The sequence below is a fragment of the Polyodon spathula genome, chromosome 1 (genome assembly GCF_017654505.1).
Source record: "Polyodon spathula isolate WHYD16114869_AA chromosome 1, ASM1765450v1, whole genome shotgun sequence".
NCBI classification, from domain to species: Eukaryota; Metazoa; Chordata; class Actinopteri; order Acipenseriformes; family Polyodontidae; genus Polyodon; species Polyodon spathula.
The window spans coordinates 98,397,645-98,414,161 of NC_054534.1; the positions used below are offsets into that span (position 1 = coordinate 98,397,645).

A 16,517-nucleotide genomic window follows, 5' to 3' on the forward strand; every position below is an offset into this window, starting at 1 on the left:
GCCACTCCAGTGTAGGTTTGGCTGTGTGCTTTGGGTCATTGTCATGCTGAAAGGTGAGCTTCCGTCCCAGTTCTAGCTTTCTTGCAGAGGGCAGCAGGTTTTCCTCAAGGACTTCTCTGTACTTTGCTCCATTCATTTTCCCTTCTTTCTTGACAAGTGCCCCAGTCCCTGCCAATGAGAAACATCCCTATAACATGATGCTACCACCACCATGCTTCACAGTAGGGATGGTGTTCTTTGGGTGATCAGCTGTGTTGGGTTTGCGCCAAACATAACGCTTTGCATTTAGGCCAATTAGTTCCATTTTAGTTTCGTCAGACCACAAAACTTTTTGCCACATGGCTACATAATCTCCTGAGTGTTTTTTTTGCATACTTCAAACGGGATTCAAGGTGGGCTTTCTTGGGTAATGGCTTTCTTCTTGCTACCCTACCACACAGGCCAGATTTGTAGAATGCTTGGGATATTTCTGTCACCTGCACTCTTTGACCTGTCTTGGCCATAAAAGCCTATAGTTCTTGCAAAGTTGCCATTGGCCTCTCTGATCAGTTTGGAGGGACGGCCTGATTTAGGCAGGTTCTTGGTGCCATACACCTTCCACTTCTTAATAACCATCTTGACCGTGCTCCAAGGGAAATTCAAGGACTTTGACATTTTTTATACCCTTCCGCTTATCTGTGTCTTTCAACAACTTTGTCCTGGAGTTCTTTTGAAAGCGCTTTGGTGCTCTTGGTTGACTCTGTTTTGAAATATACTACCCAGCAGAGGGAACCTACAGGAACTGCTGAATTTATCCTGAAATCATGTGAATCATTACAGTGTGTGATTTTGAAGGCGATTGGTTACACCTGAGCTAATTTAGGATTTTTATTACAAGAGGGGTGGACACTTATCCAACCAAGCTATTCCAGTTGTAATTTTTAATTAATTTTCTACATATTTCTAGACACATATGTTATAGTGTTTGCGGCAGGCACACCGATTTCAGGGAATTGCAGCAGTAGAAGAGCTCCTCATTATTATAACTATCCTGCAATCTGTTCCCGTTGCTTCTCTGCAGTACTGCTTTATTGCATGCTATAAATTTCTCCCCCTGCCTTGTCTTGTGTGCAATACCTTCCTTGCACTGCGGGGTCAGGTGAGCAAATAAAACAACCTTTCAAAAAAGAGACAAAACAGTAGTTTCTGTGTAACTGCAGGAATGGAAATAAGACTCCTATTGCATAGTGGTTTCACCAGCAGTTTGTCCTATGAGCTTGTTTAGCCAAAGTGTATAGCAGACAAGCTGAGGTGTGTCTTATTAAACTCTTAGTAAAACCAGGAATGGATCAAAGTGCTGTGCAGTCGTATTTGCATCCCTGCACTGTATCTGAAGCACTGGTTTTCGTGGTACTTGAGACAAAACTGCTGCTGATTTTTGATACGTGGTTTGATGTACTGAACAGTAGAACAGGGGATAGGTATCATATTTCAAGTAAACCGCCAGTAAAACGAAGTGCAGCACAATAGCTCTTGACAGGGCATGTCCAAATACTCTTGACGTTTGATCAGGCGTTACTGTAAAACAGAGTTATAAGATATGTGCTGTAGCAATACTAAAAGTAACTACATGTTTTTGTTTATTCTGACGTTTGCTTTCTTGATTTTTACACAAGTGTATACTGCCCTTGCAGGTTCATATTCTAATGCACTATTTAAGAGAATTCCTGAAAAATAAGCTGTCCTGCAGGCACTGTATTATGATGATGAAGAATGCATGCAGTACTGTTTGTATTTTACAGTTAAGTCTCACTATTAGCAAGAAAGCATTTAGTTTCGTGCTGCAGCAGCTTTTGTTTTGCTATTTTTTTTAGAATTTGTTTGTGAAATTTGGGTGTAAAATTGTTTATTTATTTATATACATTATATATATAATGCTATATATATATATATAAAGAATAGATATCATATAATATATATATATATTTTTCTTTCTTGTATCATTCACCTTGGGGCTTCTGTCTAGCCTTATCCGAGCAGGGTGTGATGTGAAATAAGTGCTGGTGGTCTCAAGCATGTTTCTTGTGTGACACAAACACTAGAATTGCTGCTCTCTGTTACACATACAGACACTTCAAATTTGTTTCAAACGTTATCATTTGTACTTTGGTGCTCACTGCTGCAGTGGAATGCTAATTATGTTGGCTTTGTCTTTCATGTTCTCCCTGTTGAAAGGTCACAGCCTTGCACGGCTTTGTGGGAAAGAGGAAATCCTAGACTGTGGGCAATACTCGGAAACAACACTTTAGTGTTTCTGCTCATTTAAGTGTGCATTCCTTCACATCAGTGCTTGTAGTAGACACAGCTGTAGTGAAAATGAATTGAGTTAAACACGGTAAAGAGGTAGGGAAGGTACTGGAAGAAATTGTGTTTTAAAGCTATTTGCGCTTTCAAAGTGTATGTGTTAAACTCGGCTGCATTCTTCAGTCGAGAATAAAAAAAAAAAAGAGACCAATCATATGGTGGCTAGATGAGCATGGGGAGGAGTAGTGTAGTAGAATCTGTTTTCTCAAGACAGTGTAATGAAGTCCATGGCAACCGGGGGCCCTCTGAGAGGGAGGGAGGGAAAGAGATTTGTAACCCATCCCCTAGTTTAGGAGACTGAACAGACTGCAGAAGCAATCCAGATTCTGGAGCTGCCTGGCAGTAGGGTCAGCCATTTCTTTGTACAGTAATATCTGGAACCTGAAAACAGTATTTATCTTTCACCTCTATTTAATTGTGGTTGATTATGAATAAACAATAAGTTTACACCAACAGAATTTGTTTGAGAACTACCTTGCTGTAATTCTTGAAATGGAAAGATATTCTTGCAGTATAGTCGTATTTTGCTTTGAAAGATACTGAAGGCAGATACACAATTCCTTTTGACTGAGGTCGGCGGACAGACAAGGAGGCGGGTAGACAGGCTTTGTGTTGAAGTAATGCTCTTAGATTGTCTGAAGAAAGAATGTATTATTTGTGTGTGCACATAGGTGATTATACCACTTAAAATCAAGGTTTTATTGTGCTAAACTGTAATCAAATTCACTGACTGTACAGTGTAAAATCAAGTGTTTTATTGTTTAAAATTGTCAATTTCAAATCAGCATCCACGTATTTAATGGTGGTTTTTACTTGAGGTTATACCTGCAGAAAAGAAACACCAATGTTGTTTTGTATTATTTTAAGGGAACAACATAAACAAAATGTTTCTAGTTGTTGCAACCCATCGTGCCTCCATTTGTCTCTCTGGGTAATCGTGACAACATGAAGAGTCAGATTGCTGCACAAGAGGGTAAAATTTATAGGGAATCTAATGAAAAAAATATGGGAAAAATGATAACAGTAAACTGCAATAAATGGAACAAGTGAATAATGTAAGACTCTGCACCTCTGCTTTATAACATGTACCGTGCTTTCAAACTCAGATCTGTACTATATTCGTATGTGATACATTGTGATGCAGTATGTATATACTTTAATTTCCACTGATATTTCATTTTATCCTTTACAATGTATGGCTAAATGCGCATTATTTGCGAGCTACATATTATGTAAGTGGTGCTTGGTGCCAGTAAGGTGTTTTTTTTAAGCAAAGTACCTGTTCCTTTAAGCGGAGCGTTTCTGATGGAGAAATTTCTGTTTCACCACAAGGGTGTTCCCTTAGGCGAAGTGTTCTCTTAGGAGGTTTTCCTATACGTGGATGACTACTTGATATACTTGACCCATACATTGTTTGAAATGATTGTTTACTTGACTTATATTTTTATAAACCATTATTAATACAAATACTAAACACATAAGCTTCACAGAACACACAGATATCTATTTCAAATTTCTGCAGTATTTCTGCACATTTTCCCACAAATTTGGACTGCTGATGGGTTATGCAACGCCTAATAGAGTCAATGAGGCAGTCTCTTTATTTATGTCTCAATACTTTCCTTAGGGTTCTAAAACAGTACCCTGTCATGAAATTGCATGTTACAATCATTGACATTTTTTTTATTGTTCTAATTATTTTTTTATGGTGTCGCATTATGCAAGTCTAATTTTAACATTCCTTCTGGCAACCTAGTATGTGAAAAAGATTACATATGGTACAAACTTGTTGGAGAGTCAACTTGGGTAAATATTTGCTTCTAGGCTATCAACGTCCAGTTTCCTGCTGACTGGAAACACATTAGAAATTAAAGTATTGGAGGAAATATTAATTATTATTGTGCTAAAAAAAAGGTAGATTGAGATACATTGAAGCTGATAATGTCTGTCAGTGCCCCTGTTTACATGGCAGCAGGTAGTGCCCACAATATTTTATAAACAGATCAAAAAAGGTGAGCGGTAGGTGGAGTGAGTCTCCGTTCTAAACAGTGGCTGTTGTCTGCGTTAGGTATTGTGTTATGTATAATGCAAAACTTGGTGTTTGGTTAAACATCCATTTAGGAGACTCATTTATGCAAGTTGTCGTGATTTCTCTGAAGCCGGTTGGGAGAAGGACAGGAGTTTGAGGGGGGACAATGATCCATAAGCGGAAGATGTATGGCAGCCGCAAGATCTCATTTTGAGTAAAGTGGGCCTCCTGTCCCCTGGGAGTTTTTCGGTTGTCTCAGGCTGCAGTGTGTGATGTCCATCATGCTGTATGAGCACCATCTGTTCAGTATTACGCTCTCAGTTGCCAGGCTACCTGCTCTACGCTGTCACACTTCACTGACGAGGCGCAGCCTTAGACACATTATCCAGGAGGAAGAGAGGGGGAAAAATTATAACATTGATCATGATTAAGCCATCTGCTGGGAAAAGGCCAGGAATAGGGGCGGCACAGAACGATGTTGCCACCTTCTGGCAGAAAGGCGTTCTTACATCCTTGTTGAGGAAGACGGCAGATGTTTCAACTTGTTACAAGAGAGGTTCTCTTAGCGTTCATCAAAGAAGTTGGCAATTCACAGATTGATCGTGTACTTTTCAGGCACTTTCTTTTACTATGACTTCAATGCATATATTTGGAATGGGAAAATGTGCAAAAACCCACCCACAGTCATGTATGTACTCCTGGGTCCCACTAAGTGTCTGGAATCTCTAAACTACAGTGGCTGGCTACTGTTAATATCCCTGAAAACCAACATGATTTGGTCAGCCATACATGGGAGCGGTAGTGGTGTTGTGTACAGTACCAGTCAAAAGTTTGAGTACACTTGCTGGAAACTAGGCTTTTTGTCATATTTGACAATGTTTTACGCTGTAAATACTTGAAAATGAAAACATATGTTACAATATACAAAACAAAACAAAAGAGGAGTATTAAAGCAATGGTCAAGAAAATTTAAAATTGTCTCTAAATCTTGGATTCCTCAAAATAGCCACCCTTTGCCTTAATAACAGCCTCACAAACACGAGGCATTCGGTTAACAAGTTTCAGCAGGAAACCCGACATGTCTTCCCAGCTCTTCTAGAGCAATTCCCAGAGATGCAGGGCACTTGTGGGTAGCTTTGCTTTAACTCTTCTGTCTTGTTCGTCCCATACGAGTTTTATGGGATTGAGGTCATTAGATTAAGTTGTCCTTCACTTTCCTTCTTTGCCAGATAGTTCTTGCACAACGTTGAGGTGTGTTTCGGGTCTTTATCTTACTGAAAAATGAAGGACTGCCCAACTAGCCGTAATCCTGATGGAATGGCATGCCTCTGAACTATGCTATGATAGCCATGCTGGTTGAGCTTGCCATGGACTTGGTAAAGATCACCAACTCTGTCACCAGCAAAGCAACCCCAGACCATGACACTGCCTCCTTCATGACAGTGGGAATCACACATGCAGAACTCATGCGCTCACCCTCTCTGCGTCTTACAAATACTCGCCGGTTGGACCCAGATATTTCAAGTTTTGACTCATCGGTCCATAAAACCGACTTGCACACCTCAAACGTCCAGTTTCTGTGTTTTTTGGCCCAGGCAAGTCTCTTCCTCTTATTCTGCACTCTTAACAATAGTTTCTTTGCAGCAATTGTACCCCTGGGGCCAGGCCACAACACATGAAACCCCGTCCTCACCACAACACATTTGTGTTTTTCCCCGTCCTCACCATAGACAATGTACTGTACCTCACATGGCAGTTCATGCCCCTCACCAAAAGTGGTTGTGTACCACGGGGCAGCACAAACCACATTGCACGCCCCCCACCTGGGGGCAGGGAGTGGTGTGTGTACATGTGGGGCAGGAGTTCACCCTTGTTGTGTACATGGGGGCAGGAGTGGTGTTGTGTACATGGGGGCGGGGAGTGGTGTTGTGTAGTGGTGTTGTGGGTACGAGAGTAGGTACATGGGGGCAGGAGTGGTACATGTTGTGTACATGGGGGCAGGGAGTGGTGTTGTGTACATGGGGGCAGGAGTGGTATTGTGTACATGGGGGCGGGGAGTGGTGTTGTGTACGGGAGTAGGGGGGGGGTGGAGAGTGGTGTTGTGTACATGGGGGCAGGGAGTGGTGTTGTGTACATGGGGGCAGGGAGTGGTGTTGTGTACATGGGGGCAGGAGTGGTATTGTGTACATGGGGGCGGGGAGTGGTGTTGTGTACGGGAGTAGCGTGTTCACGTGGGGGTGGAGAGTGGTGTTGTGTACATGGGGGCGGGAGTGGTGTTGTTTACATGGGGGCAGGGAGTGGTGTTGTGTACATGGGGGCAGGGAGTGGTGTTGTGTACATGGGGGCAGGAGTGGTGTTGTGTACATGGGGGCGGGAGTGGTGTTGTATATTTGCTTCCGAAATGATCGCCAGTACATTTATTCTTATGCTCAGTCTTTTTCAAATTATTTGACTTTTGTATTTAGAGGCATAAGTAAATAAAGGTATTTTATTACTTATCATTATCATTTCCTTAAGTCTGTATACATTATACTAACTTGGTACTAAACAAAATAAAAAACAGACCACCCAGAAGGAAGCATGTACAGAATAGAATACAGAGCAGCAGGTTGTTGATGCTGACCTGCAAGTACAGATGGTTAATGAATGGTATTAACAGTCTGTTAAGGCTGTACCTATTTGTGCTACGTACAATAAGACTGTCCAGAAACGTGTTTTGCAACAATTCTGAGTGAAGCCATTTAAGGGCAAAATAGAGTAGAGTTGCTATAAATGAAATACATCACAGAGAGGTAAAAAAAAAAAAAAAAAAAAAAAGTTTAGCTTCTCGATCTGTCTGCTCTCAAATCTCACATTCTAGTAGCTATGTTGAATGTTTGTTTCCATAGCGACAATTCTACACCTCTCAGAGCAGGCCCTAAATTACAGGGATCTGCTTTTAAAAGAATAAGATAAATCAACTCCTCTTCTTTTCTTCTTATTTTGTTTGTGTGGGAAAAACATTGCTTGACTTGATTACTAAAGGGGAGTTTCCATGTGTGGTTATTTACACGTGAAGTGGCGATGCGTGTGCGCGTTTGGGAGAACAGCTCATCAGAATCAGAAAATAACGGCCACAGAGAGGGATAGGGTAAATTTTTATTTACCTGTGAGCATATCATAACACCCATTTTCACACGATGACCTGCATTTCACGTGAAGTATACTGCAGTATACTTTGGGGTTGTGGGACTTATTGAGTTATTATCCAATTGTGTTAATTTTAAAAAATCAACATGCAAATAAATTTAAATTAGGCTGTGTTAAAGGTAATTAAGTATAGATGACCATGGACCCAATTTATTAAACTTAGACAAAGACTACATCCTTGAGAGGAATGGCATTGAATATTGGAAGACCTGAGAACAAGGTTTCAAATCCCCTTGTTGTGTGCTTTTCTGAGCTTTCTATCCAAACCTGTTGTTAACCTGGGAGTAACAATGTTTACATCCCAGGTAAAAAAAAAAAATAAAAAAAAAAAAAATACACAACTGGACCACAGCTAATCATTTGTTGATTTTTTTCATAATGCGTTCATAATCTTCCTGCTTGGTGACGGAACCTCTTGTAAGCAAGTTTTAACAAAAGAAACGTGGTCTCTAAAATATAATAACTTATGTACAGAAGGTTAATGTTTCAGCCTGGTTTTGTTTTGCCTCAGCTAAACGATTTGAAGTTAATATATCTTAGTCACATTCGCTCTTTCTCTCTTGTAGGAACAGAATGTAGTTGGCATCTCGCGGCAGGCTGGTTGCGTGCAGCCTAGTCTACCAGGCCCTGGGAGTGTGGCCCCAGTGCCGAGTACCAACCCTGGGGCACCTGGTTACCTAGGCAACCAGCAGCAGGCAGCCATGATGAAGCAGATGATAATGGAGCAGGAGAAGCAGAGAGTCCAGTTACACTTGATGGAACAGCAAAAGCAGCAGCAGCAGCAGCAGCTTCTTAGGGAACAAAGGCAACAGCAGCAACATCAGATGCTAGCGGAACAGGTACAGTGCATTTCTCAGTGAGAGGATGGGAAACCGCAAAAATGAAAGCTGTTGTGTAGTTCTATTTACTATACGGTATATGTGTCAAATGTGCAGTTTTGAAAGAAACACATGTTCTAAGAAATACCGTCATTTTAAAAATATGATATCTGTTGCTGCACTAATGAAATCACCATTTGAAAGCCTTGCTTTAAGGTGATCTCACACTTCCTTAATCATTTCATCTTCGTTCCTGTCATTATCCACCCAGCTGCTTCACCTATTGATTGACGTGCTCTGCAGCCAGTAAAATGCTTTGACCCCCAAGACACTGAGGTGAAATGACCCAGGAAGTGAAACAGTAACTTCATAAAAATAAGGATAGCAAACAGAGCTTTCTTTCACCTAGTGCAGTAACACATCATGTTTGAAAATGAAGGTAAAGTTTGCTGCCTCATGCACATTTAATGCCAATATTGCAACTTTAAGTGTTCAACAGAGAAGAGATACAGAATAAATTGAACCACTTTTAAATGGAACAGCCACCAAAATCGAGACAAACTTCTGTTATTGTGTTATTTTGTAAGTTTTGCTTTTCCTCTGTGTACAGCTGCTAACCTAAGCAAAACAGATTTAGATTAGCAAAGGATTAATTAAAGATTACTTTCCTGTCAGTGTATGCCAAGAGGCTTTTCACGTTTAAAATAAACTCCAAGGAACCAAACAAAACAAAAAAAAATTCACCGAAATGTATTTATTACGCAGTGTTCTATTACTGTAACTTACCTTTACTGGGAATAAATAAATAAAAAATTTGAACATATAAAGGGGAATATTGATATAGCTGGACATAATGCAAAAAACATATTGGGTTGTTTATCAAACCACAGGCATTGTCTCAATATCCAACTGCTGAGCATCAAACACGATATAAAGCCCCCAACGAACAACACATCACTAACTAAATAAATCTATTCAGAGACCCCAGTTGCATGCATGTCCAGCTGGTGGAGTTGCAGTTGATAGAATTATGGGGGTCATTCACTAAGGTAGTTGGATGCCCAGTCAATTTTTTGTTTCATTTTATTTTTTTTCCCAGCAGTTACAACAGCAACATTTACCAAGACAGCTTCCCCAGCAGCAGAGAAACCCCTATCCCGTCCAGCAGGTTAATCAGTTCCAAGGTAAGACCTGAATTGAATTGTAATTAATACAGATCCCCAGAGGTGTTCTAGAGTCTGTTAGGAAGCACAGTGGCTATAGCAGCGCTCTAATGTATGCCTGACTGGTATGTAAATGAGAGCATTTAGGATCAAGACTAATATATATATACAAAACTATAAAGCTGTATATAATTCTATGTGTTTACATAACATTATTCTGAAGGTTTCATTCAACTTTTTGAACAAAATTAGTTAATTCTATAGGGTGATGCTAAACTTTTGCCCTAGCTATATATTTTTTCATTGAATCCAGTTATAAGTTGCATCACCTGCTAGCATGTTTTATGTTGGAGTAGGAGTAGGAAGTGAGGTAAAACAAACTCAAGTTCACTCTAGATTAAGAATAGTGAAAGACTAATACGTTATTCCTGGTAACAAATTCCCTTCCCTCAACTGAGTGCCATTTAAACTAGTAGCTGTATGAGCAACACCCCCTCACATCTCACCTCCTTGCAAATCATTGTAAGTTTGACTGTCCAGGCTGTAAGGAATTCAACCTGGGGACCTGCCAATATGTATTCGTACCATGATGCTTCATGTATAGATTTTCTTGTCAGGTTCCCATGGAAACCAGTTTAGTTAACCCTTAGAGAATTGCCATTCTTATATCAGTGCTGCTGTTATGGGTTTTGTAATTGTTAATTTATAACAGTCAATAGCATTTCTATAGTTCTTTTAGGAATTGATTGAACTATCTGAAGTCTCTTACTTTTATACTCTGCCTGTTTCCATGGAAACCTTTCCCCAGCCACAAATTTCAGATGTCTTGATTTAAGTGGCTTCAGATTCATGAAAGAGATAGGCAGAGCCAGTTAATGCCAATGCTCATCACACAGCTGTTTCATTTTTTAGTTTTATTTATTTAAATGAAGAGGAGAAATTTGAAGTGTCAATATATTTAGTTCTGTATAGTTTATAAAGTCTCAATATATTTAGTTCTGGATAGTTTATCACATCCTTAAATCATAGGTTGTTTTTGCGAGAGATGGAAGACACATGAATTACTGTGTTAATAACTCCATTACGTTGTATTCCTTAAGACATGCTGAAGCACAATGACGTGCATCTGTATATCAACACCATTCATTTGTGTGGTACCCCTGCAATCTCAAGAGCAACATCATTTGTTTTACAATTCATGAGCTGTCAAATGTTTCTGTTTTCCAGGCACACCACAGGAAATTGCAAGGAACCAGGTTCTGCAGAATATTCGGACCGCCCGGATGCTTCAGCAGCAGCAGCAGCAGCAGCAGCAGAGCCAGGGCATGCTCCAGATGGCCTCAGTCCACAACTCTGGAACGATGTCGACTGTCGCTGGACAGGCAGAGATGAGCATGGCATACAGCAACGCACCGAGTGGACAACAGGGCATGTACGGCATCAACCCTGCAATGAACCAAATGTTGCAGCACCCAAACCAAAGCAGCATGAACATGGCCCACAACCCTTCCCAGGGCCAGAGACAACCCAGTGCAGGACAAGGGGTTGGGATGGTTGGGGGATACGGGCAAGGCATGTTGATAAACTCTGCCATGTCCCAACAACAGCAGCAGCAGCAGCAGCAGCAAATGAAGGGACCACCGGTCGGCCAAGCCATCCCAAAGGTCCAAGCTCAAAGACTTCAAATGATGGGAGGTGCTGTCCAGGGGGCACAGGGCTGGCAGCAGCAGGGTATGCCAGGGCGGACTAGTGGGGAAATGGTGACCTTCAACAACAGCTCAGCGTATGCCATGCAGTCTAGCCAGCCCCGCGTGACCAAGCAACACTTTCCTCAAGGAATGAGCCAGTCTGTTGTGGACCCTACGGGAAACATTAGAACCATGAACCCTGCTATGGGGGGGCAGATGATGCCGCACATGTCTGGACAACCAAGGACCAACCAGCCAAGGCCAATGGTCATGGCTGGAATGAGCCAGGGGGTTCCGAACATGAATGTTTTCAGTCAAGGCCCCGGCCAGCAAATGGGTGGCGGTTCTTACTTACAAAGCGGTCAGCCTCAAGGCTACCAGCGGACAGTGAGTCAGGACTTGTCTTTCAGTTACGGGCAGTCAGCAGGCGGGGGTTCGTTCTCCAGCTTAGCAGATGGGGCAGACCTGGTGGACTCGTTAATGAAAGGAGGCTCGACGGACGAGTGGATAGATGAAATTTTGGGAAACCAATAGTGAAAGGAGAGAATTAGAAGTTTACATGGACTATAAGTGAACATAAACTGTACAAAAAAGGATACATTTTTTGAGAACATTGATGAGCTGAAAAAAAAAAAAAACCCCACACACAGACACCTGTGTGTGCTGTCCAGAAAATGTCACCTCTGTGCAAGTTGGTTCAGAGATGTAGTAAAGCTGAAACTGTGCAGTTCTGTAGGAGTGCGTGATTTCATTTAATTTTTTTTAGCAACCCATAGCTCAGAGTAGTACTGAAAGAAGTAGAAAGATTATTTTATTTTCTCTCCCCCAACTGTGATTTTTCTCAATGTTCAATTGGGATTGGCGGGAATTCCATTTTAGGGCCGAGTTCCAAGGTAAAAGGGGGGATGGGGGGATTGGCAAGCAATAGGCCAGAAAACTGAGAACATGAAAAGTGTTTTAACTTTGTTTTTAAAGTTTATGCAGTCTGTTTCTTTGCATTGTATATGCTGTTTTAGACATTTCATCCAGTGTTTTTTGGGGTAGTACCAAAATGTTACAAATATCCATTATTTAATGAGCTGATTTGACTCCTTTTATTTCTGTTTTGTTTTTGTTTTTCTGAAGTGAAAAGTTTGGTTTGAATGGCTTGCATTTCTCTGCAGTTTCTGAAAGTTGAAAACTTCTGCACTGTGAAAAAAAAAGAGAAACAATCGTATCTCTTTGTGTAACAACTAGGCCGATGCAGTAGGCGTGGCTTGTTGCAAGGGAAACATTGAGCGAGGAAACTACTGGGTCAAGTCGCTGCTTTATACTGTGAGCAAACTGGCAGCTTCCCACAGATCTGAATGGCTGTTTGGGCATTATCCCATTCTAACAGTATTGTAAGTTGTATGCCATAATGTTGTATGACTTCAGCAAATACGTTCAATTATATTTCTATTACAATTTACACAAAATATTTGACAATAGAAATATTGATGTACATTTCCATAAAGCTTCCGGTGTTCAATGTACCAGAAAGCAATTCTTCTCAACTCTATTGGATTTCATTTTTTTTTTTTTGTAGCAGTAGCGCATTTTTTTGTATGGGGAGTTGGGTGAAGTGAGTCAAGAGTTGAGAAGCAGTCCTTGGTGCCTGTGTTACAACAGTGTGATCATTATAGCGAGAGTCCACTGCAACAGTCTTGTACCAAATGAAAGCATCTGATGTCCACCCACATTCAGTGAAAGTAAAATATATTGTATAGGATCATTGCTGTGCAATATTAATTAAAAAGTCATGTGTAATTATTGTGAAAGAGCGCGGCTGTGATTAATTTTAAAAACCGCACATGGTATACATTTGTGTCTTCAGATATATATGTGAAACAATAAGGTAGCAAAAAACAACTACCAAATATATATAAACCTACAATTATAGTCTCTCAGTTGTCAGGCTTGACACATTACTGACACTTATAAGATTATGGACAAGTGTCAAACCGGTCCGAATTTAATTTAAGGAAAGTAGGGTTTCTTCTGAAGTCATGAATTTAACAAGGTTTTGGTTTCATGAACACTATCATGACTGTTTTTTAAATATATCAGGTTTTTTTTAAATAGCGAACTTTCTTTTAAAATAGAGATATTCGTGAGATATTTAAAGACTTGGGAGATATTTAAAGATTTAGTTTGTCTATGTGGATGGATTAAATACAGATTGATACAGACTGTGCAGTAGTCTTAACCAGTTTTGTGAGTATTTTATCTGTCAAAATAAACTTTTTGTTCTTGTCAGGTATTTACTGGTAAAAAAAAAAAAGTTTAATCTCAAGTGACTTTCCGATAAAATAAAGGTAAAATAATAAAGAAATAACTTGGGAAAAGGCCCCAACACTACTTCCACATTTGGCTTTTTTTTTTTTCTTTTTTATGTAAAGGGAGCCTAGGGGGTAAATTAGGCATCACAACTCGCTTACAGTAGTACCTTGGTTTTACATCTCATCCAAAGGAAGCATGTATCCCTGTAACTACAGAAATATCAGAAATCTGATTTGATGTTTTTTTTTTTTTTTTTGGCGTGCTCTTGTTTTATAAAAGGGTAATATCTACACCCGGTCTGCTTCCAGTGTGGATGGCAGCCAGCCAGCCAGTTCCAGTTGTCAGACGATGCTTATTTATTACTTGTCTGGGGAGGCTTCTGTTCCGTTCCTGTGTTGTTTGGGTGGGTGGAGGCAGGATCTGTGCGTTTTTAAAACTGCAGACAAAATGCAAGCCTGTCAAGAATGAGGAGATCTGATGGTGTGGCAGGCAATTCAGCTCAGCCTAATGTAAAGTTGTGTTGTCCTTCAAAGCTTCCTCCAAATACAGTGTGTTCGGGACCAAGTAATGTAGAACTTCTTTGTTTTTTCCCACATAGGGTTATTTTATCCAAAAAAAAGGTTTTCTTTTGTACTTTTTGGTGCTGAAATACATGTTCTGTTTAAAAAAAATAATAAATAAAAAATAAAAAAAAAAAAAAAAAAAAATCATAAAAAAAATTCTAATGGTTATTTGTAAATCTGTTTTTACAGGTTGAAATACATCATATAATACTGGCTCTACTATGTGTAAAGAAATTGCTGTTTAAAATAGAGAAGTGTTTTTATTTCATTTTCCACTTTTAAACTCATCAGAGCAATACCATTGCACTTCAGACTACTAATTTGTACTGTAACCCTATTTTTATTTTGGAGTTGTTTTTTCTAGTTTGAGATTTTACTCTGTACCTTAAGCAGCTGCTTATTTCTTTTTATCTTGTACAGAATTCTGAAATGTTAATGCAGGGGGATTACATCAAACACATTTTTTTCAAAAAATAAACGAGAGAATGTTCTCGATCATAAGATTAAAAGAACTCGAACTCAGATTTTCTTTTCAATGTATTTTGTTTTTGAGTGTTTCCTTTTTAATTGTGTTGTCTGCTCATGTATGTTATAAAATCTCCATTACTCTACTTTGTTCATCCATAATTTCTAAAGCACATGCATACAGCACAGGAATGGGATGCAGGAACAACTCTCATATATAGCACACACACACAATGTTTAAATATTTACGAGACTTCAGCAGAGAAAATACAGTATTGTTTTGTGACGTGATCTTGCACAACTTTCTACCAAATGGCCATACCAAGTAATTCTGCTGAAAGTAGCCCTAGCGAATGTCGTCGACCAAATACAAAAAATAAGCATACAAGGGATTTGGAGATCTCTTCATTCAGTGTGTGTGCAGTTTTATTTTATCTTATTTTTTTGTGAATGTGACTCCATTTATTCAACCTTTTATATTTATATTTCCTACATACAAGGTATACAAAATAAACTTATTGCAATGTACAAATAAAACGCAGCCCTTTGCAAAGCATAGAAAGATATTGTAGATCCTTTACATTGCAGGCTACCGACCTCAACACCAGGCTAGAGCGACAGTGTGTAGAATTCAAATCTCTTAAACCTAAGTCATAGGACAGGATTTGTTTCAATCGAAAACATAAAATAGGTAAGGGACCTGCTTGTTCCACTAATTTCTTCAAAAGAGACAAATACAGGGCTTTATCAGTTTGCTGCAAGATTTACAGAATTAATTTCTAGAAAGTAAAAAATAATAATGCCCATGGTGGATTAAGCATCTACTAAGGAATGTGTTCAACTCGTACAGTATAATACAGGCTACCACTTGTATACTGGATATACCAACATTCCACTGCACTCCTTGCACTGGCCCTGTGGAACTTGTTCTTCTTTCTTGGAAATGTGGGCGAGTAGGGCAGCCTCTTGTGGATTTACTACCAGTATTTTCAAAATGTACTTCACTGAACATTTTCAATGGATAGCTAAAGTGCTAGATTTTAGTTCCGTTCCTAGACCATCATAAGGTTCTGAATTTTGGAAGCTACACTTCTGTTGGGAACAGTGTTATAGATGTATAATTATATGTATATAAAAACATATGCAGTCAAGGAATGTTTAGAAAATGGATGTGTTCACATATTGAATGCTGGTGTAGCCCATATTTTAATATGAATTGGGTTATTTGAATTGTGAAGGGGAATTTCTCCCCCTGAAAGAAAACTACATGTAAACCCAAATTGCTGAAAATGGATACCAAAATAGCAAAGCTGAAAGGTGAGATTTATTTACATTTTTTAATAAAAAAACAAGCACTTATTTCTTATCTGTACACAGGAAGTACATTTACGGTGTTGTGATAGGATAATAAGTGGGATTCTTCCCAGCTGATGTGCTTTATGATATACTGCTCTAGCTGGTGATAATGGCTGGCATAAAACTGGCTGTCACAATTTCCATTCCACCACCAATATCAGGATGTGGGATACAACGAAAAGGGGGTGATGATGTATGCAAATGCAAAATGACTGCAGCATCTTGATCCAAGGTTGGCTTGGCTTGCACTTTACTGTAGCTTGTCAGTGTTTGTGAAGCACTTTCTGACCCGGTGTGGATGAAAGGTGCTTTATGAAAGCTTGAGTCATTGCATTGCACCCCACAAACACTAATAGGAAGAGCAAGCTTGTGCTGCAGCACCTTCCACTCCTCTTTTAAAACAAAGGTTAGCAGCATCGTCCTTGTATTTGAAATGCAATCCATTTTTTTGTGAATTTTAAACACTTTTGATTTTAAAATGTTAACGAACAAACATTACAGAAAAAGTATTTTGCTCCCTCCTACATACTGTAACTGGACCAAACATGTAATTTGACACCATCCCATTTGTCTTTTTCTGGTTTTTGTGCCCTAAATTAACT

At 39.6% G+C, this 16,517-nt stretch overlaps 1 protein-coding gene across 2 annotated transcripts in view; it reads left to right on the plus strand.

Moving 5' to 3' along the window:
* The window catches only part of LOC121325155 (mastermind-like protein 3), a 139,184-nt gene extending 124,566 nt beyond the window's left edge, over positions 1–14,618 (plus strand). The window contains exons 3-5 of one of the 2 annotated variants that reach the window (XM_041267475.1): positions 8,128–8,400; positions 9,479–9,563; positions 10,770–14,618. In XM_041267475.1, coding sequence (XP_041123409.1) covers positions 8,128–8,400; positions 9,479–9,563; positions 10,770–11,764 — 1,353 coding nt within the window. In that variant the 3' untranslated portion in view covers positions 11,765–14,618. The remainder of the gene's footprint in view (positions 1–8,127; positions 8,401–9,478; positions 9,564–10,769) is intronic. The other variant, XM_041267482.1, reaches the window with a different exon arrangement.
* Positions 14,619–16,517: the final 1,899 nt, after the last annotated feature.